The 26,685-nt window shown below is 61.3% G+C and overlaps 2 gene segments (V, D, J or C); both read right to left on the reverse strand.

Annotated features, from left to right (window-relative positions):
• Positions 1–516: 516 nt before the first annotated feature.
• LOC124098272 (immunoglobulin heavy constant alpha 2-like) overlaps positions 517–26,685 on the reverse strand; it is a 123,486-nt gene continuing 97,317 nt past the window's right edge. The window contains 5 exon segments of the C gene segment in view: positions 517–624; positions 896–1,130; positions 4,396–4,728; positions 5,400–5,729; positions 5,953–6,255. Coding sequence covers positions 916–1,130; positions 4,396–4,728; positions 5,400–5,729; positions 5,953–6,250 — 1,176 coding nt within the window.
• Positions 13,542–24,591, reverse strand: LOC124098271 (immunoglobulin heavy constant epsilon-like). The segment is given in 8 exon segments: positions 13,542–14,121; positions 14,203–14,336; positions 16,163–16,489; positions 16,573–16,893; positions 16,983–17,306; positions 17,507–17,803; positions 22,080–22,197; positions 24,271–24,591. Coding segments are annotated over 8 exon segments (1,926 nt in total).

A 26,685-nucleotide genomic window follows, 5' to 3' on the forward strand; every position in this document is an offset into this window, starting at 1 on the left:
CCAGGCTTGGAATCAGGATCAGGGTCTAGTGATTTGGAACAGGATTCACTGGTCAGGACCATGGCCTTGTGATCAGGTCAGGGCCCAGTGCTCAGGACCAAGGCTAATCATTCAGAGCTCAGTGAGCCTCCCAGTGCCCAGTTATCAGGACCAGGCCTCAGTGCTCAGGATAAGGGCAATGGTTCAGGACCAGGGGTCAGCGTTCAGGACCCACTCTGGGTGCCTATAGGCCTGGCCAAGGGTTCAGGAGCAAGCAGTGTCAGAGATCAGGGCCTAGGGATCAAGGTTGGGGACCTGGCCACAGCTCTGAGGAGGAGTCTTCCTGGACATTGTCCGTTGGTGAAGCTAGAATTCAACCTTTGGCCTCAGTCTCAGGTGGGACCAGGTCCTGTCTCAGACACGAGACAAGGGTCACTCTGTCCCTCCTGCCCTGACTCCCCCCTCTAGAGATAGGCATGCCCCAGTCTGTGCCATCACAGTCCCTGCCCCCCACTTGTCTGAGAGTCTGAGAATGTCTGCGTTTGGCATCAGTTTATTGCACGGGAAAGTGGAGAGTGGGGGTGAGACCGTGGCCTCACTCAGGGCTCAGCTCTGACACGTCCAGGGTGTCTCCACGTTTCCTCCCTGTGAAGACAAGAGGGGCCAGAGGGGGTCCTGAGGTGGGCAGGTCCTTGTCTGTGCCCCTGACCCAGGCCTGGCCCCGAGACTGGGCTGAATCTTGAAGTTACTGCGCCTGTGGGGACCTCCCACATGACCCCCACGTCCTCAGTGGGTGTGAAGGGACCCACTTCCTGGGAGAGCAAAGCCCACACGGTGGGAACAGGTGGTCTCTTCCGGTCCACAGAACCGAGCGCACCCTCCCACGCTGGCCCACGGACTCCCTCCTGCACCCCACCTGGGCCGGCTGTCTCCTCCTCAGTACTGTGGGCCCTCTTTGCTGCCAGGCGGGCCCCGCACGGTCGTGACGGTCAGCGCTGTGCTATAGAACAGGCTCAGCAGGAAGAGGGTGAGGAGGGTGACGGTGGTGGGCCACAGGCTGGCCCCTGGGACGTCCTCCTCCAGGATCTCCTGTGGCTGGTCCAGCACCACGTAGGGCAGTGGCTCCTGACAGTCTGGAAGACACAGAGGACCTGCAGGCCGAAGCCCACATGGGTGAGGGCCTGGGTCTCAGGCCTCCCTTCCTACACCCCGGGGTCTGGCCCTGGTAGCACAGGTTCCCTGCTTCAGGTCTGAAATGTGTCGGAGCAACAGGGCCCAGGTAAGGGTCTGGGACCTTGGCAGCTCTGGGAGGCCCACAGGCCGCTGTCTCTCAGGACACCAGGCGAGAGACCTGGCAGGCAGGAGGGTGAGCATTGTCCTGTGGCCCGAGGAGACTCCAGCCCAGGCCACCTGGGCCTCAGCCCCATGCAGGCCCTCAGTGGCCTCCCAGACCTACAGAGCTCTGGGTCTGAGGTCAGAGTGCAGAGGGCTGGAGAGTGTGACACGGCCTCTGTGGCCTTCCCAGGAAACCTGGCAGAGGCACACAAGCGAGGGCCCTGAAGGCCACCAGCATGGCAGTCCTGCTGTCTTCAGGTCCCAGGGCATAAATCGCCCATGTCAAATGGGGTTGGGCCTGCCTGTCCCCTGCTGATACATCCAGTTCATCCTGCCTCTGTCTACTGCTCTGTCCATCCATTCTTCCACTGATCCACCATCCAGTTATCACCCACCCATCCATCCATCCATCCATCCATCCGTCTGTCTATCTATCCCTCCATCCACCCATACCCACTTACCCATCCATCCATCCACCCATCCATTCACTCATCCATCCATGGAGTTTTCATCCACCCATCCATCTTCTCACCCACCCATCCACCCACCCACCCATGGGGCTCTCAGCCATTCATCCATCTATCAGCCGTCCATCCATGGGGCTATATGATCCACCCATCCACCCACCCTCTGTAAAGCTCTCTTCCACTCAGCCCCCCACCCACCTGTCTACCCACCCACCCATCCATTTATCCTGCGTCCACAATCCATCTGTCTGCTCTCCACCTGCTGGCCCAGCCCTTCCTGGACCACTCTAACTCTTTCCCCTTCTTTCTAGAAGGCCTTCTTTTGGGTCATGTCCTGGGCCCCTTGGAGTGGCTGGAGCACTTCTCTGGGGACAGGCTCTCCCCAGTCTCCCTGTGGCCCTATGGTGACTAAACCCTCCTCAAGGGGGACAGCAGAGTCCAGGGTATGGACGGTCCACTCCACCTTGGCCCTGAGTGCAGGGGGAGGCTGTTAGAAGCAGGTTCCCTGGGGAGGCTCCGAGAGCAACTGAGAAGAAAGCAGAGGCCCCGCTGCCCCCTTGTGGGCATCTTGGTGCCAGCTGCCCCACAAAGACGTGGGACTGTTCTCACGTGCTCTTGGGAGCCCAAGCAGAATTCCGAGGCCACAAGGGGCCTGTGTGGGAGAGTCTCCCTGGTCTGCCCAAGCCTCCCAGCCTTGGCCACTGCCCCGTCTATTGCCTGAGTCATAGTGGGCTCAGGAAGGGAAGGGACACTGAGTCTGGGGACTGTGCAGCGGGCAGGTGCTGCTTGGGGGGTCTACAGCAGTGTTTTGAGCTGTGCATAGCTGGACATGCAGGGAGGCCAGGAGAGGCCTGGGTGTGGAACAGCCTGGGGACACACTGGGGGCTTGGGAGGGGCTTCCCCTTGCTTGCCTGGCATGAGCTTGGGCTGTGTATTTCCTGCATCTGCAGGGCTCAGATGAGTGTGTGTGTGTGTGTGTGTGTGTGTGAGACAGAGAGAGAGAGAGAGTGTGTGTGTGAGAGAGAGTGTGTATAGAGTATATGTGTGAAAGAGAGTGTGTGTTTATGTGTGTGTGAGACAGAGTGTGTGTGAATCTGTGTGTGAGAGAGTCTGAGAGAGTGTATGTCAGAGTGTTTGTGAGAGTGTGTGTGTTGTAGTGTCTGTGTGTGTGTGATTATGTGTGTATGTGTGTGTGAGAGTGTGAGAGAGTATATGTCAGAGTGTGTGTGTTGTAGTGGCTCTGTATGTGAGTGTGTGTATGTGTGTGAGTGTGTGTGTATGTGTGTGTGAGAGTGTGAGAGAGTATATGTCAGAGTTTGTGTGAGAGTGTGTGTGAGAGAGTGTGTAAATGTTTGTGAGAGAGTGTGAGTGTGTGTGAGAGAGTATATGTCAGAGTATGTGTGAGTGTGTCGGAGTGTGAGAGTGTTGGAATGTGTGTATGTGTGTGTGAGAGAGAGTGAGTGTGTGTGTATGTGTGTGTGTGAGTGTATATGTGAGAGTGTGTGTCAGAGTGTGTGTGATTGTGTGAGAGAGTGTGTGTGTATGTGTATGTGAGAGTGTGAGAGACTATATGTTGGAGTGTGTGTGAGTGTGTGTGTCGGAGTGTGTGAGAGTGTGTGAGAGAGTGTGTGTGTGTGAGTGTGTGAGAGTGTGTGTATGTGTGTGTATGAGAGAGTGAGTGTGTTAGAGTGTGAGAGTGTGTGTATGTGTGTGAGTGTGTAAGGAGTGTGTATGTGTGTGTGTGAGTATATGTGTGTATGAGTATGTATGTGTTTAAGAGTGTGTGTGAATATGAGTGTATATGAGTATGTGTGTGTGTGAGTATGTGAGTGAGAGTATCTATGTGTGTGAGAGTGTGTGTTTGTGTGAGAGTGTATGTATGTGTGTGTATGAGTGTATCTGTGTGTGTATGTGAGAGAGTGTGTCTGTATATGAGAGAGTGTGTGTCTGTGTCTGTGTCTGTGTGTGTGTATGTGTGTGTGAGAGTGTGTGTGTGAGAGAGAATGAGTGTGTGTCTGTGTGTGACTGTGAGAGAGTGTGTCTGTGTATATGAGAGTGTGTGTGTGTCTGTGTGAGTGTGTGTGTGTGAGAGTGAGTGTGTGTGCATGCATGTGCACGGGCGCAGAGCCATGTGAGGCATGGGGCGGGGCCGGCCACGGGTGGCCTGGGTGCGGCAGTGCCTCCCTGTCCTGCCCGGCCGTACCTGGCTTGCCTAGACTGGCCCGCTGAGGGCAGGGCGGGCCTGGGACTCCGCGCCCCTTCGGTGCCACCCCTCTATGGCTCCTGCGCCAGCCTTGTCCCCACAGGCAGCAGCCCCTACCCACTCAGGACTCCCTGTCCACCTCTTCACAGGACACAGGCACAGCGCACACACTCACGCTCGCCCTCCAGGTGGGGACGTCCCCATGGTGCCAAGGCCCTCAGAGGCTCAGGGCAGCGGGCGCTCTTCCCTCCCTGGCCCCCTCCCAGCGTGCTGCAGACCCCAGGATGGACGGAAGCGCGTGGCCGCTACGGATGGGCATAGAGTTTATTCAAGGGCTGGGGCGGGCGGCTCAGTAGCAGGTGCCGTCGGCCTCCGCCATGATCACGGACACGTTGACGTGGGTGGGTTTACCCGACAGGCGGTCGATGGTCTTTTGGGTGAAGGCCAGGGGCAGGGTCTCGTGGCCCACCATGCAGGAGAAGTTGTCCCCCTGCTTCCAGGACGCGGCCGTCACGCGCAGCACGCTGGTCACGGCGAAGGTGGTGGGGCCCTGCTCGGGCTCCTTCAGGGGCTTCCACGTCAGGTACTCGCTGCTGGGCAGCTCCTGGCCCCCGTGCAGCCAGCGCACCAGCACGTCCTCGGGGCTGAAGCCCCGCACCAGGCACGTCAGCGACACCAGCTCGTTCAGGGCCAGCTCCTCCGACGGCGGCGGCAGCAGGTGGACCTGGGGCCGGAAGGTGTTCTCTGGAGGGAAGAGAGCTGCGTCAGGGGTCTGAGCAGAAGGAGTCCCTACCTAGCTGGGCACCTGGGCCTGGCCTGAACCCCCAGCCGGCCTGTCTCCCTGTAAAGTGGGGCCTGTGGGAGTGTGAGTGTGTGAGTGTGTGTGTGTGTGAGTGTGTGTCTGTGACTGTGTGTGTGAGTGTGTCTGTGTGAGTGTCTGTGTGTGTGAGTGCCTATGTGTGTGAGTGTTGTGTGTGAGTGTGTGTGTCTCTGTGTGTGAGTGTCTGTGTGTGTGTCTGTGTGTGAGTGTGTGTGAGTGCCTGTGTGTGTGTGTGTGAGTGTGACTGTGTGTGTGAGTGTGTCTGTGTCAGTGTCTGTGTGTGTGAGTGCCTATGTGTGTGAGTGTTGTGAGTGTGAGTGTGTGTCTCTGTGTGTAAGTGTCTGTGTGTGTGTGTCAGTGTGTGTCTGTGTGTGAGTGTGTGTGAGTGCCTGTGTGTGTGTGTGTGAGTGTGTGAGTGCCGGTGTATGAGCGCCTGTGTGTGTGTGTCTGTGAGTGTCTGTGTGTGAGTGTCTGTGTGAGTGTGAGTGTCTGTGTGAGTGTGTGAGTGTGTGTGGCCCGTGAGTCGAGCCTGGTGCTGGAGGAGGCTGGCGTGCGGGCTGTGGCACCGTGAAGAGACGGGTGCGGCAGAGCCCACCTGTGGCTTTGCTGATGGTGGCAGTTAGCGTCTGGCTGGACTCAGGATGGGTGGCCGTGCACGTGAAGATGTCCCCGCGGTTCCAGGGCTCGGCACAGCCGGGCAGGACACTGGACACGCTGTAGCAGCCGCAGGAGTCTCGCCCAGTCGTCTGGACAGCGTTCTTCCCGACTGAGGGCTCCCAGGTGAAGCTGGCCTTTTCTGGACTCTTGAGGCCACTCAGTGTGCACGTGAGGCTGGCGTCAGAGCCCAGGAGCAGGTCCTCAAGGGCCGGCCGGAGCAGGGAGAGGCGGGGTTGGCCGCAGACGGGAGGGAGCACCACCACAGGTTCTAGAACCGAGAGAGGGACTGGCAGGTCAGCATGCCCCTCCTACCCCCTTCCCTGTCCCCATCCTTGAGCCGTGGTCCCCTCCTGGCCCGTCTGGGCCACCCCAGGGTCTCATCAGGCAGTTCACTCTCAGGGAACCTCGGCTCCCAAGGGGGGCCTCAGTGGGGCACGGTCCAGGCGCTGGGTCAGGGCAGGATGGTGGCCCCGCTCCAGGTGCCCTCTGACCTTCACAGGGCACCTCCACTTCCTGGGTGGGGTTTGAGGTGTGCTGCACGCTGCACTTCACAGATGTGTTCTCTGGGCACTCGGAGGCTGGCAGGGTCAGCTTGCTGCTCATGGTGTACAGGCCCCCTGTGGCCTGGGCAGGCGGGAAGTCAGTGACGGTCACGCCTTCTCCATTCTTGCCCCAGGTCACGGTCACGGGCCCCGAGGGGAAGAAGTTCTGAATCAGGCAGCCAATGATCACTTGGTTGGCTGACTTGTCTCGAGGGCCGCTCAGTGGGAAGACGCTGGGCTTGGTCATGGAGACTGGAACACAGGACATGCTGTGAGACAGATGGCCCTTGCTGCCCACCTCCAGAGAGCCACTCAGGACAGGACCATGCCTGCTTCGCTTGACTGCAGAGGAATGTGGCCCAGAGAGGGCTGGCAACTGCCTAGGTCACACAGCTTCTATGCCATGAGCCTGGGATTGGAGCCAGCCGACCCTTCACTGCTTTGGAAACTGACCCTTACACTGTGCCTGCACAAGGACCCAGTCTGGCCTGAGACAGGGCCTCTGCACAGATGGTGAGCTGTCCTTTCCAAACAGGCTCCACTGCTGAGCAGCTTCTGGCTCCCCAGCCTCACTCCTGCTCTCCCCAGGGTGGGGGTCATGACTTGGGCCCAGGAAGGCACAGAGCTGCCTTGCTGTTGAAGCAAGCCTGCCTGGGGGTACCATGCTGTGCCCACCTCCACTTCTCCTGCAGTGTCACAGGCCCATCACCCACCACTCCACCAACCCCATCTCAGCACCCAACACGCAGCAGAAGACTCCCAAGACCTACATGGGTCTCAAGGCCAGAGGCCCAGTGCAGAGCAGGGCTTCCGCCGGGACAAGACCAGGACACAGGAAGTGCACGGCCGGATTTCAGGGCAGCAAGGAAAGAGAGAAGAGCACCCTGGATGGACCTTTTACTTCATGGCCCCCATGCTCCAAAGAAAGGGAGGGACAGTCTGGCTGGACCCAGGGACTGGGGCTGGTCTGCACTCAACCTGCAGACTACTCTTCAGTTCTGCGCAGAGTCCCAGAAAACCTCGACCAGGACTGTGCATGTAGCTTAGGCCATCCCCTGCCCTGCACAGCCCGGCCCGGCCCATCTCGTCCCAGCTCAGCTCAGCTGTGCTCAGCTCAGTGCAGTCTAACCCAGTCTTCTAGCTCAGGTCAGCCAGTTCAGTCCAGCTCAGCTCAGTTTGGCCAGGTTCTGTCCATCTCAGGCCAGCTCAGCGCAGCCTAGCTCAGCCCAGCCCAGTCCACCCATTCAGAGTAGAGCAGCTCAGCCCAGCTCTATTTGGTTTACCCAGCTCAGCCCTGGTCAGCCCTGGTCAGCCCAGCCAGGTAGAGATTGGCACTGTTCAGTCCAGTTTTGCCAAGCTAATCTCAGCCTAGTCAGCTCAGGCTGGATCAGCTCCTCTTGGCCCAGCTCAGCTCACTCTGTCTAGCTCACCCCAGCCCAGTTCAGTCCAGCTCAGCTTGGCCCAGCTTCGCCTAGGTCAGCCCAGAGTAGCCCACTGCAGTGAAGCCCTGTTCAGCCTCGCTCAGCCTGGCAGGCTCGGCCCCACTCAGCTCATCCCAGTCTAGCTCAGCCCACCCAACTTCAGCCATCCCAGCTCAGCTCAGTGCAGCTGAGACCTTGTTCAGCCCAACCTGATCATCCCCTTTAGTCCAGCCCAGCTCAGCCCAGCCCTGCTCAGCATGGCTCAGACCACCTAGCTCAGACCGTCCAACCCAAACCAGCCCAGCTCAGCTCAACACTGACCAGCCCAGCCCAGCCCAACTCAGATCAGCCTAGTCCAGCTCAGCCCAGCTCAGTCCAGCTCAGCCCAATTCAGCAAAGCCCAGATCAGCCTAGCCAATTTCAGCTCACTCCAGCTCAGACAAGCCCAGCTCAGCCCAGCTAGCTCCATTTAGCCCAGCTCAACAAGCTGAGACCAGCTCAGACCACCTAGCTCAGACCATCCAACCCAAACCAGCCCAGCCCAGTCCAGCCCAGCTCTGCCCAGCCCAGCCCAGCTCAGTCCAGCCCAGCCCAGCTCAGTCCAGCTCAGCCCAGCCCAGTCCAGCTCAGCCCAGCTCAGCCCAGCTCAGCCCAGCCCAGCCCAGCTCAGCCCAGCTCAGCCCAGCTCAGCCCAGCCCAGCCCAGCTCAGCCCAGCTCAGCCCAGCTCAGCCCAGCCCAGCACAGCTCTGCCCAGCTCAGCCCAGCTCAGCCCAGCCCAGCCCAGCCCAGCTCAGCCCAGTCCAGCTCAGCCCTGCTCAGCCCAACTCAGCCCAGCCCAGCTCAGCCCAGCTCAGCCCAGCTCAGTTCAGCCCAGCCCAGCCCAGCTCAGCCCAGCTCAGCCCAGCTCAGCCCAGCTCAGTTCAGCCCAGCTCAGCCCAGCCCAGCCCAGCTCAGCCCAGCTCAGCCCAGCTCAGCCCAGCCCAGCTCAGCCCAGTCCAGCTCAGCCCAGCCCAGCTCAGCTCAGCCCAGCTCAGTTCAGCCCAGCCCAGCCCAGCTCAGCCCAGCCCAGCTCAGCCCAGCCCAGCTCAGTCCAGCCCAGCTCAGCCCAGCTCAGCTCAGCCCAGCCCAGCCCAGCCCAGCTCAGCCCAGTCCAGCTCAGCCCTGCTCAGCCCAACTCAGCCCAGCCCAGCTCAGCCCAGCTCAGCCCAGCTCAGTTCAGCCCAGCCCAGCCCAGCTCAGCCCAGCTCAGCCCAGCCCAGCCCAGCCCAGCCCAGCCCAGCTCAGCCCAGCTCAGCCCAGCCCAGCTCAGCCCAGCTCAGCCCAGCTCAGTTCAGCCCAGCTCAGCCCAGCCCAGCCCAGCTCAGCCCAATTCAGCCCAGCCCAGCTCAGCCCAGCTCAGCCCAGCTCAGTTCAGCCCAGCCCAGCCCAGCTCAGCCCAGCCCAGCTCAGCCCAGCTCAGCCCAGCCCAGCTCAGCCCAGCTCAGCCCAGCTCAGCTCAGCCCAGCCCAGCTCAGCCCAGCCCAGCTCAGCCCAGCTCAGCTCAGTCCAGCCCAGCTCAGCCCAGCCCAGCTCAGTCCAGCCCAGCTCAGCCCAGCTCAGCTCAGCCCAGCCCAGCTCAGCCCAGCTCAGCTCAGCCCAGCCCAGCTCAGCTCAGCCCAGCTCAGTCCAGCCCAGCTCAGCCCAGCTCAGCTCAGCCCAGCCCAGCTCAGCTCAGCCCAGCCCAGCTCAGCCCAGCTCAGCTCAGCCCAGCCCAGCTCAGCCCAGCTCAGCTCAGCCCAGCCCAGCTCAGTCCAGCCCAGCTCAGCCCAGCTCAGCTCAGCCCAGCCCAGCTCAGCTCAGCCCAGCTCAGCCCAGCCCAGCTCAGCCCAGCCCAGCTCAGCCCAGCTCAGCTCAGCTCAGTCCAGCCCAGCTCAGCCCAGCTCAGCTCAGCCCAGCCCAGCTCAGCCCAGCCCAGCTCAGTCCAGCCCAGCTCAGCCCAGCTCAGCTCAGCCCAGCCCAGCTCAGTCCAGCCCAGCTCAGCCCAGCTCAGCTCAGCCCAGCCCAGCTCAGTCCAGCCCAGCTCAGCCCAGCTCAGCTCAGCCCAGCCCAGCTCAGCTCAGCCCAGATCAGCCCAGCCCAGCTCAGTCCAGCCCAGCTCAGCCCAGCTCAGCTCAGCCCAGCTCAGCCCAGCTCAGTTCAGCCCAGCTCAGCCCAGCTCAGCCCAGCCCAGCTCAGTCCAGCCCAGCTCAGCCCAGCTCAGTTCAGCCCAGCTCAGCTCAGCTGAGTTCAGCCCAGCTCAGCCCAGCTCAGCCCAGCTCAGCCTAGTGGAGCCTGATCAGCCTAGTGTTGGGCGGCCCAGCTCAGCAGACAGGTGTGGCCCAGCCTGCCCTTCCCATCCTCTCACGTCCTTCTGCTCAGCTCGGATGCCTTCCGGTCCCCATCAGGGCTGCATCCGTGCCCACGGCCCCTTTTGGCTTTCCATGTCCATGCCCTGCTGTGTGTCCTCTGGTACCTCTCCCCTCACCTTCTTGGTCTGGAGGCCTCTTCTCCATCCTGAGTTTCTAGGAGTGCCCAGGCCTGGCGTTGCTGTCCACGTCTGAGGAGGACAGGAGGCCATAGAGCGTCGCAGTCTACGTGCTCAGGCCTCTGAGCCCTCCCCCCTCTTGGCCTGGTGGCCCTGGGCTGTGGTCCACCCTCATGGCCATGGCCTGCCTGCTCCAGAGGGACTGTGCCAGGGCAGGAGCTCAGGCTTGCTCTAGGCCCAGGCTGGAGGGCTGTGTCCTCAGCAGCCCTCTGCCCCACTGTGGACCCTTTGCCCAGGGCTGGGGCAGTCTGGGTGCTTGGGGCCCCACTGGGGAGGGGCTGTATGACTGTATGTCTGGCCCCCACGGGGGTCACTCGCCCACTTCCTGCTCCACCTCCATATTGTGGCCGCTCACCTCCACGTCATGTCTGGTCTGTGGTCTGGTTGTGGTGGGGACAGGTGTGTGTGGCTTGGGCTGTGTGACCCCACAGGCCGTGGTGAGACTAGGGCTCTACATGACTGGCCACAGTGCTGGGCCGGGGGCCAAGATGCAGGACAGGAGAGACGGAAATCCACACAGAGGCTCCCAGACGCTGAGACAGAGATGGACGGGACAGAGGCTGGGAGGAGCACTGAGGGCCAGCGGTGCCTGGACCCCAAAGCATAGGGCTGGCCAGAGGGGGCCACGGCCAGGGAGGCCTCGAGAAAGAACTCTGGGCACAAGTGGGCATCAGGTGGCTCTGGGCCCTGGGGCAGGAGAGTCAGCTCTTTTGGGGGACTTGGAAGCGCTTCATAAGCAGGGCCTTGGGAAGTGTGGGGAGAATGGAGGGCCCTCTGGCTGTGAGGTCCATCAGGGGACTGCTGGAGGGGGTGGGAGGCGCCTGGGGTCCTGGAGGCTCGTTGCTGTCAATGGGGGCGCTGTGGCTGCCTGTCTCGGTCACCTGGCTGCTGTGAGAAAACACAGCCAGCCTGCCCAGAGCACACTGACTTGTTGCAGTCCTGGTGGCTGATGACCATGGTCAGTGGTCATTCCAGCGAGGGCTGCTTCTTGATTCGTAGATGGCCACTGTGTGGGGCCTGTGGTCAGTGTTGCTCATTGTGACCCAGTCGCCTTCCAGAGGCCCCCAATCCCAGCCTTTCAGCTGAGGGCTTTGCCAACCTAAGTCACAACAGAGACCCTCCAGCGGTCACCAGGAAGGAGCGCTGCCATGGCCCATGGTGGGCGGTTCAAGAGGCCAGGAGGGCCGGGTTGAGGCAAGCAGGAGGGTGTGCGGGTGTTTGAAAGCTCCTGTGGCAGCTGGATCAACAAAGTGGCATCACCCGGGCTGGACAGAAGGGTCTTTGTGGGTTGTGGCAGCTCTGGGCAGCGCTGGGATTGGCTGAGTCTGTCGTGTTCGCCCAGGTGACCCTGTGTGACAGCCCTCCTTGGTGGCCTTCCCTGGTCCCGTGGTCAGGGTCTGCCAAGGTGCCAGCCTTCAGTTTCAGCATCTACATCTCCAGGGGACATGGGCATTCAGCCCCCTGGCCCTGCCTCTGCCCTCTCTGTGGCTGGTTAAAAGGACTTTGCCCCTGGATTCAGGGCCCATCGACCCTGACTGCATCTGCAAAGGCCCTTCTTCCAAAGGGGTGATTCCCAGGGTCCAGGACATGAGTGCCTCTCTTGTGGGCCAGGGAGAGAGTGAAGAGGAGGACCCGGCAGGGTGTGCTCTCGTCCTGGGAAGCAGGTCTCGCGGGCTCCACACGCGGGCTCTGGACCCTGGCTGCAGGTGGTCCAGTTCCCTGGGTGCTCTGGAACGAGGAGACCAGCTGACTTGCTCCGGGCTGCGGGAGCTACAGCCCATGCCTGTGTGACGGCGTCCCACTCTGGGGCTGTGGAGTCTCACGCTCTGGGGTGTGAGTCAGAGAAAGAAGACACTGGCTTTGCCCCTGGGATGCCCTCGGTCCAGCACACAGGAGGAGGTGCCCAGCTTGGAAGGAGAGCCTGGCAGGCCACGGGCTGGGGTGGGGCCTGGCTTCTCCAGAGCGTGTGTCTGTGGGGGTGGACAGGGGCTGTGGCCTGGGCAACTTTGGAAGCCCTCCTGTTCGGAGCAGTTCTCCTGTCTCAGACGAGCCTCCCCAGCCTCCCGCCTCCCAGTGCTGCTCTTCTGCCCAGAGTGGGGTCTGGTGCTACCCAGTTTGGCTGCTCCAGGGGCCCATTTCCATCCTGGTTCAGAGTTCATGTGCCACTGGACCTGCTGCCCTGCTGCAGGTCCCCCTGTAGGGCCACTGCCATGATGATAACAAGGGTGTTTGGACACTTGGCCTCCGAATGGTCTAAAGAGTTCACAGCCCTCAACCAGGGCTGGGGCCCCACCCTCGTGTCCTCCTACTGTAGCTGTCCACCACTGAGACTTTTCTTCACGTTATTGCCTGCTGGGTTTTTCCTTCTGTGAAGGACCCATTGCTCATCTTTCTTTTTTTTTTTTTTATTGGTTCCAGAATGCTCTTTGTTTCTGAAGGAAGTCTGCCCTTCGTTGTATGTGTTCATGGATTCTCCCCACCATTTTTCGTGGTTCTGGGGATCAAACCCCAGGCCTCATGCCTGCTAGGCAAGCGCTGTACCTCTGAGCTATATCTCCAGCCCCCCTTTTTTTTTAAAGTTTATTTTAATTTGTTCTATTTAGTTAGATGTGACAGTAGAATGCGTTTTGACACATTGTTCACAAATGGAGCACAGCTTCTTCTTCCTCTGGCTGCACCCGGGGCGGTCACTCCAGTGGTGTCATCACACACGTCTGTAGGGTAGTAGTGTCCGTCTCATTCTACCTCCTCCCCATCCCCACAACCCCACCCCTCCCCGCACTCCCCTCTGCACAAACCAAAGTTCCTTCATTCCTCCCTCCCCTCCCACCAACTATGGCTACCCACTTCTTTTTATTTTGAGACAGGGTCTGGTGATGTTGCCAGGCTGGCCTTGAACTGGTGTCCTTCTGCAGCCTCCCGGGTAGCTGGGGGGACGGGTGTTCCCCTTCACTTTTGTTGGGCTCCACAGAGACCCCGCGAGCAGCTTTCCAACTGGGAAGCCACTTGCCTTGCTGAGGAGGGCACAGCCCCCCCCCACCTCGGTCCTTGCCACTGGCTGTGCCCTGTGCCCGGCTCAGTCTCTTTGGCCACCAGTATTCTTCCCAAGGATGATGGTGGCCAGCCCCTGGTGGCCCTTGCTCACCGAAGGTCACCTCTCAGGTAAGTGAGTGTCCAGGCTGGCTGTGGGGCCGGGGCCAGGGATTGGCCTTCTGCAGGGTCAGGGTGGATGGATTGAGGTCCTGGGAGGCCCCACAGCCTCGTCTCCTTGGTGACGGCATCCGAGCTCCCAGACTCCTGCTCTGACCAGGGCATTGGCGATCGCTTGGCCCAAGGTGGGGGTTTTCCCTCACAGAGGAGGGGACGTGAATCTGGGCTGGAGGCCATAGGTGTGGACAGCTCAGGGACTGGTGTTGAGGGCTCTCACAGAGGACAGCTGCTTGACTGGACTCCTCCTTTCCCTCTGGCCCTCGTCCACGTCCTTGGAGTGCCTTCCTCCGGCCACCCCAGGGTGACCACAGACACTTCCCTAAAGCATGCTCAGGAGACCTGGGCCATGGAAGGAGCTTTACTGAGAAGCCTGGGTGGGAACAGGACTGCCAGGTGGAGGTGGACGAGGCTGTGGGCAGGAGGGGACCCCTCTCCAGGCTGTGGGACCCCTCTGCCCAGCCCAGGGGACTGGGCTGGCTGCCTCCCGTGGTGGGGACCCTGGCTCTGGGCCTCAGTGTGTTTTCTGGTTGTTGGGGGCCATCCTGAGGACTGTGGGCCTGGGTAAGTCCCGGTGGTCAGCGCCCATCCTGCGGCCAGGAGCCCTCTGCCGAAGGGCCAGACGCTGTTCTGGGCTGGTCTCAGAGTGGGTGAGGTCTGTGATTGATGGGCTGTCTTGGGGAACCTTGGGGCTGAGGAACGTTCTGGACTCTGGTGCGCTGGTACTTGGGCCCCAGCCCTGGCCCTGACAGGGTGGGTCTGCTCCCTCCTCCCACCTGGGCAGAGCCGCAGCCCCAGGAGGCTCAGACGCGGAGGCCCGGCTGCGTGGCGGGGTGTCCTGGCTAGGCCCCCGGATGGAGGATGTTGGCGTAGTCGTGCAGGGCCTGGGGTGTGCTCCGCAGCTCTGCAGAGAAGACCCACTTCACCTGGGGAGAAGGTGTGTGTGAGGGCAGCCGTAGCTGGCCCAGGGCCTTCTGGGCCCCACCCGCCCAGGCGCCAGGCCCCACCTTGAAGAGGGTGATGGTGGCACCGTAGCTCACGCTGAGCAGGAACAGGGAGACGAAAACACAGGTGCTGGTCCACAGCCCATCCAGCTCGGCACTCTCCAGCCCCTCTGTGCACAGGTCCTGCAGGTCTAGCTCTGGGAGGACGGGCCAGTCAGTTCTCCCGGCCCAGGGAACCCCCACTGAGGCCCCCAGGAGAGGAGCTCCCTGCCCGGCCTCATGTGGGACTTCCCAGAGCCCCCCGTCAGCCTTGGAGGGCTGGAGGCCCAAAGCCCACCAAGTCAGCTTGCAGCTCAGGGGATCCCGGTCTTCTGCCCACTCCTGACCTTGACTCTGTGCTCTGCCCCACCAGGCCCGGAGGCCTGGCCTGTTCCTCTCCCTCTACTTCTCCTATCTCTCCTGGCCCCAAACTTGGCCCCATGCGCCCCTCCCAGAGAATGCTGGGCCCTCATGAAGGGCTCTGACCCCAGGAGTCTTGGTGACGGTGACAAGTCTCTGAGGGCTGGCCCAGTTGAGCAGACTCTGAGCCCAGGCCTGTGGGGTCAGAGCAGCCTCCTGGTCTGGGGGATGGGCCCTTGCCCTCTCTGGGACCTTCACCAATTTGCTCGGCCTCATGCCTGTCTCTGGTCACCTGAGGTCAGTGGCCCTCCTCTATCACAGCCTGGGGTTGGGCTGGGTGGGCCTGGGGCAGGCCCTGGGTGCTGGGCCCACTCCTGTGCTCCTGCTCTGAGGAGGGCCTGGTGGGAAGGTGCCTGGGTGGGGAGGCATCTCCCTTGCAGAGGGCCGTGTGCCCTCCGCCTCCCGATGCCCTCTGTGGCTGTGTGGGTATGCAGAGGCCCAGCTGGCTGTGGCTGTGCATGTGATGGGGCCTGGGTGCACATGATGGCTCTAACCCCTTGTCCTCCAGGCTCTGGGAAGGGCGTGCATCCTGCTCTGGGCTTGTGGTGGACCAGGAGAGCTCAGACACTTCTGCTGTGTGTCCATCTCCCTGTCTGTGGGGTAGGGCCGCCAGGGAGGGGTGGGCCGGGGAGGCTGGGGCCATAGGGGGAGGTCTTGTGGGGGCACTGGGATCCCAGCTGAGGTGTGAGTTTCCCTTTTTGTCTTGGACCTGGGAGCCTGGCTGTGTCAAGGGAAGGACTTGGAGTGGTCTGCGCATGGGCAGCCATGGGAGGCCAGGGGCAGGCCGTCCTGAGCACATGTGACACACTGTTGGGTGGGTGCTGTGAGCCCCGCTGCAGGTGCAGGGTGCTGCTGCAGGTGCCTAATGCTGCATGATCAGTGTGTGCCCCTCTGCGGCCAGCATGTGTGGCACAGGGGCATGTGACTGGGCATACGTGTGTGTGGCTGGTGTCTCCTTGTGTGGCTGTGGCTGGAGTGAGGCCAGCAGCAAGGCTGAGGACAGTGGGTGCTGACCCATGTGTGACCATGCAGCAGGACAGTCAGGGCGTGGGGGTGAGTGGGCTTGACCCCTGGCCCCGTGCACAGAGGGAGGCAGAGGGCTGTCTGGGGTCTGACTCTGGCAGGGACACCTGGAGGTGTGGGGTCTTGTCTCTCCAGGGACAGAGCTGACATCTCCTGGGATGCTCACCCTGGCCCACCGAGGACCATCTCCTCCGACTCTGTGACCCTCTTTGGGGGCAGGGTCTCTGTGCCGAGCCCCATCGTGTGGTGTGCTATTTGACAGACACCCCCGGTCGTTGAGCCGGGCCTCACTGCTACCCCAGCCCCTCTCAGCCCCTCTTTTGGGGCGCCCTTCTGTGGAAGATGATTCTGCCCTGCAGCCCTGCCCTCCCCAAGAATGGGCACCCAGGGCTGTGAGCAGGCTTTGCAGAGTTTATTAGGGTGGCTTCCTGGTGCGTCACAACAGTGGACAGGCCTAGTGGACAGGCCTAGTGACTGGCCTCCTTTCCTGCCCTGCTGGATGAGCCCTGTGGGGAGAGGCTGGCAGGGTGGCTTCATTTACCAGGGCTCTTGAACACGGTTTCCTCGAGGGTTCTCCGGCCAGGAAGTGCCTCGTGGACCACGCGGCAGGTGAACTTGGTATTCAGCGCCCAGTCTGCCTGGGTGATCTCTAGGCGGCTGAAGATGAAGAAGGAGGGGTGGGAGGTGTTGGTCTTGAGGGGCGCTGTGGTGCTGTGCTGGTCATTGTGGATCTGCCCGTTGCGAAGCCACTGCACCGAGATGTCCACGGGGAAGAAGTTCTGGATCAGGCAGGTGAGGGTGAGCTTGTCCTGGCCCCCTCGCTCCTCAGGTGGCAGGAACACGTAGACCTCGGGGGCCATGCGCTTGCCTGTGGACAAAAGGTGTCAGCCCAACCTCCACCCTCTCTGACCACTAGGGAGGCCAGCCCACCTGCCCAGGCCCGTGACTTGCCGGGGGCCTTGGTGATGGACCGAACGATGGGCTTGGGCAGCTCAGGGTGTATCACCGTGCAGCGGTAGGTTTCGCCATCGATCCAGTCCTTGGCGTCCACTGGCAGGGTGGAGACGATGCTGAATGTAGCGTTGAGCTGCTTGTTGGCCTTCCAGGGGTCGGAGGTCACTGGCTTCTGGCTGTCCCGGGTCCAGACCACTGTCACGCCCTCTTTGCTTTCCAGGTCTACCACCAGACAGGTGAGCTTGGGCGCTGTGCGGACGTACAGGTCCAGAGGGCTGGGCGGGATCAGGTAGGTACTTATCCCTCGTGGCTCGTCATCTGTGGGGTGGGGAGAGGCAGCATGAGGCCCCCGCTCAGCCGCCTCTGGCTCCTGGGTGTCCAGGTGTCAGGGCAGGAGGGGGCCACACCTGTGCACTTCTGGGCATGGGCCCGGTAGTTGAAGCCGTGGGTTGTGACCTGGCATGTGAAGATGCTCTCTGACATCCAGTCTTCCTGGGTGACGTTGATCTTGCTGTGGGTGGAGGCCAGCTTGCCTTCCTGCGTGGGTGGGGCAATGGATGAGGCCGTTTTGAAGAGTGGCTTCTTGTCCTTCAGCCAAGTGACCACGAGGTCACCCGGGGTGTAGCCAGAAATGAGGCAATAGAGCTGGATGATGGAGTGAGATCCACTGGGGTCACAGGCTGAGTGGAAGAGCGTCACATCGGGGCCGGTGAAGTTGGAGAGCAAGCAACCTAGGGCAGAGGTGTGAGCCGTGAGGTCCCCTGAGCTGCAGGTTCCTCCTCCAGGCCCCCCGGCCCCCGCCCAGGTCCCCAGGCACACTGGGTGCTACCTTGCTTTGGTCCGCCCCATCCCAGCTGGGCACATTCGAGAAGTCCCTGCTGCTGTCACTGCTTTCTCCTGTGCTGGCTGCAGCAAGCCTGGCCCCGCTTACCTTGGACGGTCTTGTTGACCTGGGATGTCGACGATGGAGCATGGCCCACGCTGCAGGTGAAACTCTTCCTGGCCCACTCCTCTGTGCCGGACACGGTCACCTGGCTGGTTCTGGCCAGGAGGCCGGAGCTGAGTTTGGCGGTGGGGAAGTTCAGGGTGCTCACATTCAGGGAGCCTGTGTCCCAGGTCACAGTCACTGGCTCTGGGAAGTAGCCTGTGACCAGGCAGCCCAGCGACACGGAGGTGGGCTCGCTGCAGCAGGAGTGCAAGGGGAAGACGGACGGCTTCTGGATGGAGGCTGCAGGACAGGGTCCAGGTCAGGCCGGCCTCAGACTACCACGCGACCCAGACTGGGGGCCCTGCTCCAGCCTAGGGGCCAGATGGCCAGGCCTGTGTAGGTCCAGTCCTCACTCTCTAACTCCACCTCTTCCTCCCAAGCCCCAGGCCCAGGTGCCATGGGGACCCCTGCACCCCACCTCAAGGGCTGCAGGATCTACCCAGCCTCAGCCCTGAAGGCTGGGACAAAGGCTCTAGAACAGGAGAGGACCAGGCTGTTCCCCTAGGCTGAAGCCCAGGACCCAGACATCCCAGGAACCAGGGGCTGACCCAACCCCAGATCCCCTGGGACCCAGGGAACCACAGACCCCAGCAATTACCAGATTGTCCCTTTGTCTCTACCTGTATCCCCCATGGGGGCTGGGGACCCAGAGTCTTCCCCGACTAGTAGTCTTCCCCTTCCCCCATCCCAGAATTGTGGGCTTACCATGGGGAGTCCCCTCCCTCTCCTGAGCTCTGCTCTAAGAGGCCTCGGCTCCTCAGATGTGAGCCCCTGCCTGGCCCTCCAGACGTCTCAGCCCTTGCCTGCCCGTCCAGACTTCCCTGGGGCTCTGCCTCCCTGCCACCTCCTAGGGGAGGGTGGGAAGGCTGACCTTGACACCACAGGCTAGAGAACAGAGGCCACATCACAGGCCACCACAGTCCCACCCATGGTTCACACACACCTCTGTACCAGTCCCTGGCCTTGTTGCCAGCTGGGCTTGCTCATAAAACCAGCTCTAGGCTCCTAAAGCCCAGTGTCCAGCCCAGCTCAGTCCACCTTGCTCCACTCTGCCCACCCCATCTAGTGAGCATGGTCCAGTGGACTTTATCCAGGACAGCCAGAATCACTCCAGGGCAAACACACTGAGGACACATTTTGCCACATCCAGTTCAACTTGGCCTAACAAAGACATGATCAGCTCAACAAAGTGGAGTTCAGTACCAGTCAGCCCAGCCCAGCAAGCCTACCCAGCCCAGCTCAGCCCAGCCCAGCTCAGCCCAGCTCAGCCCAGCCCAGCTCAGCCCAGCCTAGTTCAGCCCAGCTCAGCCCAGCCTAGTTCAGCCCAGCTCAGCCCAGCTCAGCCCAGCCCAGCCCAGCCCAGCCCAGCCCAGCTCAGCTCAGCTCAGCCCAGCCCAGCTCAGCCCAGCTCAGCTCAGCCCAGCTCAGCCCAGCTCAGCTCAGCTCAGCCCAGCTCAGTTCAGCTCAGCCCAGCTCAGCCCAGCCCAGCCCAGCCCAGCCCAGCTCAGCCCAGCTCAGCCCAGCCCAGCTCAGCCCAGCCTAGTTCAGCCCAGCTCAGCCCAGCCCAGCTCAGCTCAGCTCAGCCCAGCCCAGCCCAGCCTTGACCAGCCAAGCTCAGCTCAGCCCAGCTCAGCCCAGCCCAGTTCAGCCCAGCTCAGCCCAGTTCAGCCCAGCTCAGCCCAGCTCAGCACAGCCCAGTTCAGCCCAGCTCAGCCCAGCCCAGCTCAGCACAGCTCAGCTCAGCCCAGCCCAGCTCAGCCCAGCCCAGCCCAGCTCAGTTCAGCCCAGCCCAGCCCAGCCTTGACCAGCCAAGCTGAGCTCAGCCCAGCCCAGCCCAGCCCAGCCTTGACCAGCCAAGCTGAGCTCAGCCCAGCCCAGTTCAGCCTAGTTCAGCTCAGCCCAGCCCAGCCCAGCCTAATTTAGCCAATTCAGCCCAGCCCAGCCCAGCCCAGCTCAGCTCAGCCCAGCTCAGTTCAGCCTAGTTCAGCTCAGCCCAGCTCAGCTCAGCCCAGGTCAGCCCATCCCAGCCCAGCTCAGCCCAGCCCAGCCCAGCCCAGCCCAGCCAGTCTAGATCAGCCTAGCTCAGCCCAGCCCAGCTCAGCCCAGTCTAGCTTAGCCCAGTTCAGCCCAGCTCAGCCCAATCTAATTCAGTTCAGCCCAGCCCAGCCCAGCCCAGCTCAGCCCATCCCAGCCCAGCTCAGCCCAGCCCAGCTCAGCCCAGCCTAGTTCAGCTCAGCCCAGCTCAGCCCAGCCCAGCCAAGCCCAGCCAAGCCCAGTCTAGGTCAGCCTAGCTCAGCTCAGTCTAGCTCAGCCCAATCTAATTCAGTTCAGCCAGCCCAGCTCAGCTCAGCCTAGTTCAGCCCAGCTCAGCCCAATCTAATTCAGTTCAGCCAGCCCAGCTCAGCTCAGCCTAGTTCAGCCAGCCCAGATCAGCCCAGCTCAGCTCAGCCCAGCCAAGCCCAGTCTAGATCAGCTTAGCTCAGCTCAGTCTAGCTCAGCCCAGTTCAGCCCAATCTAATTCAGTTCAGCCCAGTCTAGTTCAGCCAGCCCAGCTCAGCTCAGCCCAGCCCAGCCCAGCCCAGCTCAGCCCAGCTCAGCCCAGCTCAGCCCAGCTCAGCATAGCTCAGCCCGCCCAGCCCAGCTCAGCCCAGCCCAGCTCAGCTCAGCCCAGCCCAGCCCAGCCCAGCTCAGCCCAGCTCAGCCCAGCCCAGCTCAGCCCAGCCTAGTTCAGCCCAGCTCAGCCCATCCCAGCTCAGCTCAGCTCAGCCCAGCCCAGCCCAGCCCAGCCTTGACCAGCCAAGCTCAGCTCAGCCCAGCTCAGCCCAGCCCAGTTCAGCCCAGCTCAGCCCAGGTCAGCCCAGTTCAGCCCAGCTCAGCCCAGCTCAGCACAGCCCAGTTCAGCCCAGCTCAGCCCAGCCCAGCCCAGCTCAGCACAGCTCAGCTCAGCCCAGCCCAGCTCAGCCCAGCCCAGCCTTGACCAGCCAAGCTGAGCTCAGCCCAGCCCAGTTCAGCCTAGTTCAGCTCAGCTCAGCCCAGCTCAGTTCAGCCTAGTCCAGCTCAGCCCAGCTCAGCTCAGCCCAGCTCAGCCCAGCCCAGCCCAGCCCAGCCCAGCCAGTCTAGATCAGCCTAGCTCAGCCCAGCCCAGCTCAGCCCAGTCTAGCTTAGCCCAGTTCAGCCCAGCTCAGCCCAATCTAATTCAGTTCAGCCCAGCCCAGCCCAGCTCAGCCCATCCCAGCCCAGCTCAGCCCAGCCCAGCTCAGCCCATCCCAGCCCAGCTCAGCCCATCCCAGCCCAGCTCAGCCCAGCCCAGCCAAGTCCAGCCAAGCCCAGTCTAGGTCAGCCTAGCTCAGCTCAGTCTAGCTCAGCCCAATCTAATTCAGTTCAGCCAGCCCAGCTCAGCTCAGCCTAGTTCAGCCCAGCTCAGCCCAATCTAATTCAGTTCAGCCAGCCCAGCTCAGCTCAGCCTAGTTCAGCCAGCCCAGATCAGCCCAGCTCAGCTCAGCCCAGCCAAGCCCAGTCTAGATCAGCTTAGCTCAGCTCAGTCTAGCTCAGCCCAGTTCAGCCCAATCTAATTCAGTTCAGCCCAGTCTAGTTCAGCCAGCCCAGCTCAGCTCAGCCCAGCCCAGCCCAGCCCAGCCCAGCTCAGCCCAGCTCAGCCCAGCTCAGCATAGCTCAGCCCAGCCCAGCCCAGCTCAGCCCAGCCCAGCTCAGCTCAGCCCAGCCCAGCCCAGCCCAGCTCAGCCCAGCTCAGCCCAGCCCAGCTCAGCCCAGCCCAGATCAGCCCAGCTCAGCCCAGCTCAGCCCAGCCCAGCTCAGCCCAGTTCAGCTCAGCCCAGCCCAGCTCAGCCCAGTTCAGCTCAGCATAGCTCAGCCCAGCCCAGCTCAGCCCAGCCCACAGCTCAGCCCAGCCCAGCCCAGTCTAGATCAGCCCAGCTCAGCTCAGCTCAGCCCAGCCCAGCCCAGCCCAGCCCAGTCTAGATCAGCCCAGCTCAGCTCAGCTCAGCTCAGCCCAGCCCAGCCCAGCCCAGTCTAGATCAGCCCAGCTCAGCTCAGCCCAGCCCAGCTCAGCCCAGCCCAGCCCAGCCCAATCTAGTTCAGTTCAGCTCAGCCCAGATCAGTCCAGATTAGCCCAGCTCAGCTCAGCCCAGCCCAGCCCAGCCATGCCCAGCCCAGCCTAGGTCATCCCAGCCTAGGTCATCCCAGCCTAGGTCATCCCAGCCCAGCACAGCCCAGGCCAGCCTAGCTTAGCCCAGCTCAGCCCAGCTCTGCTCAGCCCAGCCCAGCCCAGCCCAGCTATGCTCAGCTCAGCTCTGCTCAGTCCAGCTCTGCTCAGCCCAGCTGTGGGCTCCCACCAGCCTGATGAGCATTTTAGCACAGGACAGCTCCCTGCTGCCATTTGCTGTCTCTGGGTGACGTCCTTGTCCTGCCTGTTGGCCAGCAGGAAGCTGTCATGCTGGGTTCAGGGGCAGCCTCTGAACACCCTGACCTCCCTGGCTGTGGGTCTGGCCCCGCCTGCCTGGTGCAGACTGCAGTCCTGTCTTCTTGGGTTGAGCATCAGGCTGTTCCTCTCTCCTGCGCCAGCGCAGCCAAGGGATAACTGCAGGACTTGAGTGAACACGAGGCTTGGTCCTGTACTAGATCCTGGGGCCAGCAGCCGTCTGTCATGTCCCTGGACAGACCCAAATAATGTGAGCCATTAGCAATCATCCTCATTATTTTTATGCCCAGCCATAGGACCTGGGGGAAGGCGCTCTGCCTCAGCGCCCTCAGCTAAAAGTGGGTGGGAACCCCCGGGGCCTCGGCAGCCCTGGAAGTTCCCTTTTCTCTCTGTTCTCAGGAAGTCACCTGAGCAACGGGGGGGGGGGGGGGGGTCTCAGGTGAGGCCCCTTTTCAGGGCAGGCACACGCCTGCTCTGGGTGAGGCCCTCTCCTCTCTGCAGCCTGGCCCCAGGCATCCCCTGCAGGACTCTCATGTCAAAGACACTGGAGGGCTTGCAGTGGCCCTGCCTGCCCCTTGGGTCCTACTGCCTGGAAAGGCCGTGGCACCAGGCTTTGCCTCTGGGTGTGAGGACAGGATGGGGGACGAGCCTGAGGCAGTGGGCCTGTGGCCCTCAGGCCTCGGATGTGGACACACAGGGCCTCCCTGGCTGCTGCCTTGTTCCTGTGTCAGCCTTGGAGCTGGTACCTTGAGGTGGTGATCTCACCCTGATGATCACCCCAGGTGCCGAGCATCCTGCGGCCCTGGCCCCCTCCTGTTGCTGTGCTGAGGGAACCAGGCACAGACTGGCCAGCCGGCCACTGAAGGCTGCAGAGGAGCCATGCAGAGCCTGGCCAGGGGCTTTGCAAGGCCACTGCTGCTTCTGGGCCTGGGGCTGCTGCTGGGGTCCAGGGAAGATGTACCACCAAGATCTAGGGCCATGTGGACTGGGCAGAGCTCAGAGGCCAGTGCCACATGAATGGGTGGACTAGGGCTATGGGCTGGGCAGGGCTTCCCTTCCGCTTTGAGTCCCCTGGAGGACCATGTGCACACCCAGGGAGGCCACAGGCAACCTGAGCCTGGCTTGTCACCATGGGGTCCTGGGAGGGATGTGCAAAGTCTCTGGGGAGGGCCATCGGGACCCTGTCCCCTCCACCTAGGACTCCCAGCATCAGTGGTCCCCATGCAGGGGTCTGAGGGCCGGGGCTCTGCAGGCTCAGTGCCCTCAGAGAGATTTTCAGACACATTGCTAGACCTCAGAAGGGATGCAGGTGGGATGGGTGACCAGCATGGTGGGCCAGGAACTGGAGGGCCTGGGGGTGAGGTCTGGGGAGATCAGGCTTGGCCTGTGTTGTCCCTCCCTGATGGACAGTCCTTGGCCACCCGCCCATCCAAGCTAGGGACAGATGCTGTGTGGGAGGCTAAGGGGTAAACGCCCTGTTTCCTGGGAGCAGTTGTGGTTCCGAGGGAAACCACAGGGTGGGTCAGGTGGTGCCCGGCTGTGGCAGGCCCCCAGGGGAGGGCAGGGCTGCACCTGACCCACCTGGCATCCTCCTGCTGGCTCTCCCCAGGCTGCGGGCACAAGGGGCAGCGGCCTTTGTGACCAGGCTGCCTGGCCCTTGGTTCTGCCTGACCCCGGGATGAGCTGGGCTCAGGTGCTGGGGCAGGGAGGGCCCCTGGGGAGGAGGCGCGGGCACCTGGAGCTCCTGAGGCCTCAGGTCCCACCGGGGCCCAGCTGTGGCCTCTGCTGCCCTCGGGGTGGCCCACAAAGTGAGTTTCAAAGGAGTGAGGTGCTTCGAGGTGGTCTCCTCTGAACACCCGGCCTGTGGGCGCACCTCCCACTGCTCTGGGTGTGCAGACCCTTCTCCAGCCACCGAGATGAGGCAGGATGGCACCCCTTCGCCGTCTCCAGGCCCAAGGACGGGTCCTGAGCTATCCCCAGGGAGCGCGTGCTCGTGACTGACCCCGAGGGAGGGATTCTAAAGTGACGGATGTGGGTGGAAGCTGGCCAGAGGCTGTCAAGGTGTCTGGCTAAGCAGGATCAAGGCTCTGAGTGGGCCTCTTGCAGAACTGGCCCCTGTCCTGCTGAGCATGAGGGCCACGCTGGGCGTGTGCTCTTTGCTGTGGGCCTGTGGGTGAGCTCAGGCCTGGCTTTGGTGGTGACCAGGGGCCAGTGCTGGCCAAGGGCCAGCTTAGGTGTTTCTAGATCCTTCTGTCTAAGGAGCACCTACTGTTGGTGGCTGCAGCTGCCTTTGGATCCCCAGACTCAGTGGGATCCGGTCCCCAGCGGGTGCCTTTGCCTCTTGGTGGCCCTGGGTGCTTCCTTGGAGACTCAGGTGCTCCTCCCAGTCCCCATGTGTCTTCTTGGGAAGGGAATTCTGGGAGCCTTCCCTGACTCCACGGGGGCCGCTCTCCTCCTGCTGCCGCGCCTCCCAGGCCCAGGTGGTCCGCCCCTCTGGTGGCTGCTCTCCAGGCTCTCTGACCTCGCTGTCCACCAGCCTGGCGGGACGGGGTGATGGACGCCGGCACCTCGTTAGAATTTCTGTATCCATAAGTCGGGGTTTTCAGCCCACTGAAGAACTTGTGTGTTTTAAAGACTTTTCCAGCCCCATTTTTCTGGCCTCTGCTCTCGTGGGACTCCAATGCCACGTATTTTAGGAAGCTTCGTAGTGGATCATGGGATCTGGAGTCTCTTCATTTCTCCCAGCGTTTTTCTCCCTGTTCTCTGATGACGGAAAAGACTGCCTGGAGCTATGTCTTCAAATCTTCTGGCCTTCCCCATGCCTCTCCAGCCAGCTCTTAGGCTCAACAGGCTTTTATTCTTTAAATTTCTCTGCACTTTCATCTGTTTCTTGAGAATTTTCTGTTACAGGTATTTTGGTGGAGTTTCCCTATCTATTCACTCATTATGGTCATATTTTCTTTTTACATATCTACCTTTTAGTTGTAGTTGGACACAATACGTTTATTCTGTATATTCATCTTTATGTGGAGTGGGATGGCCCAGGGCTCGCACGTGCGAGGCGAGCGCTCTCCGCTGAGCCCCGCCAGCCCCATATGACCATGTTTTCCGTGCAGCCTTTGACCACGGCGTTCTTTAAAGTCCTGTCTGAGGACTGGTCTGCTCTGCGTCCCGTGGAGACGGCTGTCCCAGAGCTGCTTTTCCGGGGGCGTGAGGGTGGCGCTTCCTTTTCTTTGCGTAGCTGCAGCTGGAACGTGGTAGTGCCCGGCCTTGGGCCTTTCCGTGGCCGCGTGTTGGGATGGTGACGGTCACTGCTCGGAGCCGTGCTGCCAGGAACGTGGCGCAGGACAGACACCGATGGGATGGCTGTGCCCCCGTGGGAAGAGGCTGTGCCTGGTACAGCCCTGGGCTCTGTGGGGCAGGGTGCCCTTCCTGGTCCTGGAGCTGCTGTCCCTCTCGCTACGTATAGAGTTTGACAGTAGTGCCCCTCTGTCTGCACAGGTGGGAACTGATGATGATTGACAGCAGTGCCCCTTCTGTCTGCACAGATGACGACTGATGGATGGTAGACAGCAATGCCCCTTCACTCTGCACAGCTGATGACTGACAGAAGATTGACAGCATTGCTCCTTCTGTCTGGACAGGTGATGACTGATGGATGATTGACAGCAGTACCCCTTCTGTCTGAAGAGGTGACTGTTAGGGTCTGTAAACAAGTCAGGATGGCGCCTGGCATTTTGCCAGAGGGAGTGGTTTGTGAAGTAATGCCAGCGAGCCATTAAGTGTGGAGATTCCTTATTGGTTGACTGCTGTATCTAGTTTATGTTAATTAAGATAAGCTGCGTGGAATGTATACCCCTCCTATCCTACAATAAATGGCTCCCACTCCTGCTGTATCAATGTACACAAGTTGCTCGTCACCTCCCAGTTATTTTGCTGCAGCCGGACTGCGGCAGGTGACTGACGGCTGACTGACAGCAGTGTCCCTTCTGTCTGGACAGGTGATGACTGATGATGATTGACAGCAGTGTCCCCTCTGTCTGGACAGGTGATGACTGACGAATGATTGGCAGCAGTGCCCCTTCTGTCTGCACAGGTGATGACTTATGGATGATTGACAGCAGTGCCCCTTCTGTCTGGACAGGTGATGACTTATGGATGATTGACAGCAGTGCCCCTTCTGTCTGGACAGGTGATGACTGATGGCTGATTGACAGCAGTGCCCCTTCTGTTTGGACAGGTGATGACTGATGGCTGATTGACAGCAGTGCCCCTCTGTCTGGACAGGTGATGACTGATGGCTGATTGACAGCAGTGCCCCTCTGTCTGGACAGGTGATGACTGATGATGATTGACAGCAGTGTCTCCTCTGTCTGGACAGGTGATGACTGACGAATGATTGGCAGCAGTGCCCCTTCTGTCTGCACAGGTGATGACTTATGGATGATTGACAGCAGTGCCCCTTCTGTCTGGACAGGTGATGACTTATGGATGATTGACAGCAGTGCCCCCTCTGTCTGGACACGTGTTGACTGATGGCTGATTGACAGCAGTGCCCCTTCTGTTTGGACAGGTGATGACTGATGGCTGATTGACAGCAGTGCCCCTTCTGTTTGGACAGGTGATGACTGATGGCTGATTGACAGCAGTGCCCCTCTGTCTGGACAGGTGATGACTGATGGCT

This window comes from Marmota monax, unplaced genomic scaffold (assembly GCF_021218885.2).
Source record: "Marmota monax isolate L192 unplaced genomic scaffold, Marmota_monax_Labrador192_F-V1.1 WCK01_AAM20220418_F8-fsc00190, whole genome shotgun sequence".
Lineage (NCBI taxonomy): Eukaryota > Metazoa > Chordata > Mammalia > Rodentia > Sciuridae > Marmota > Marmota monax.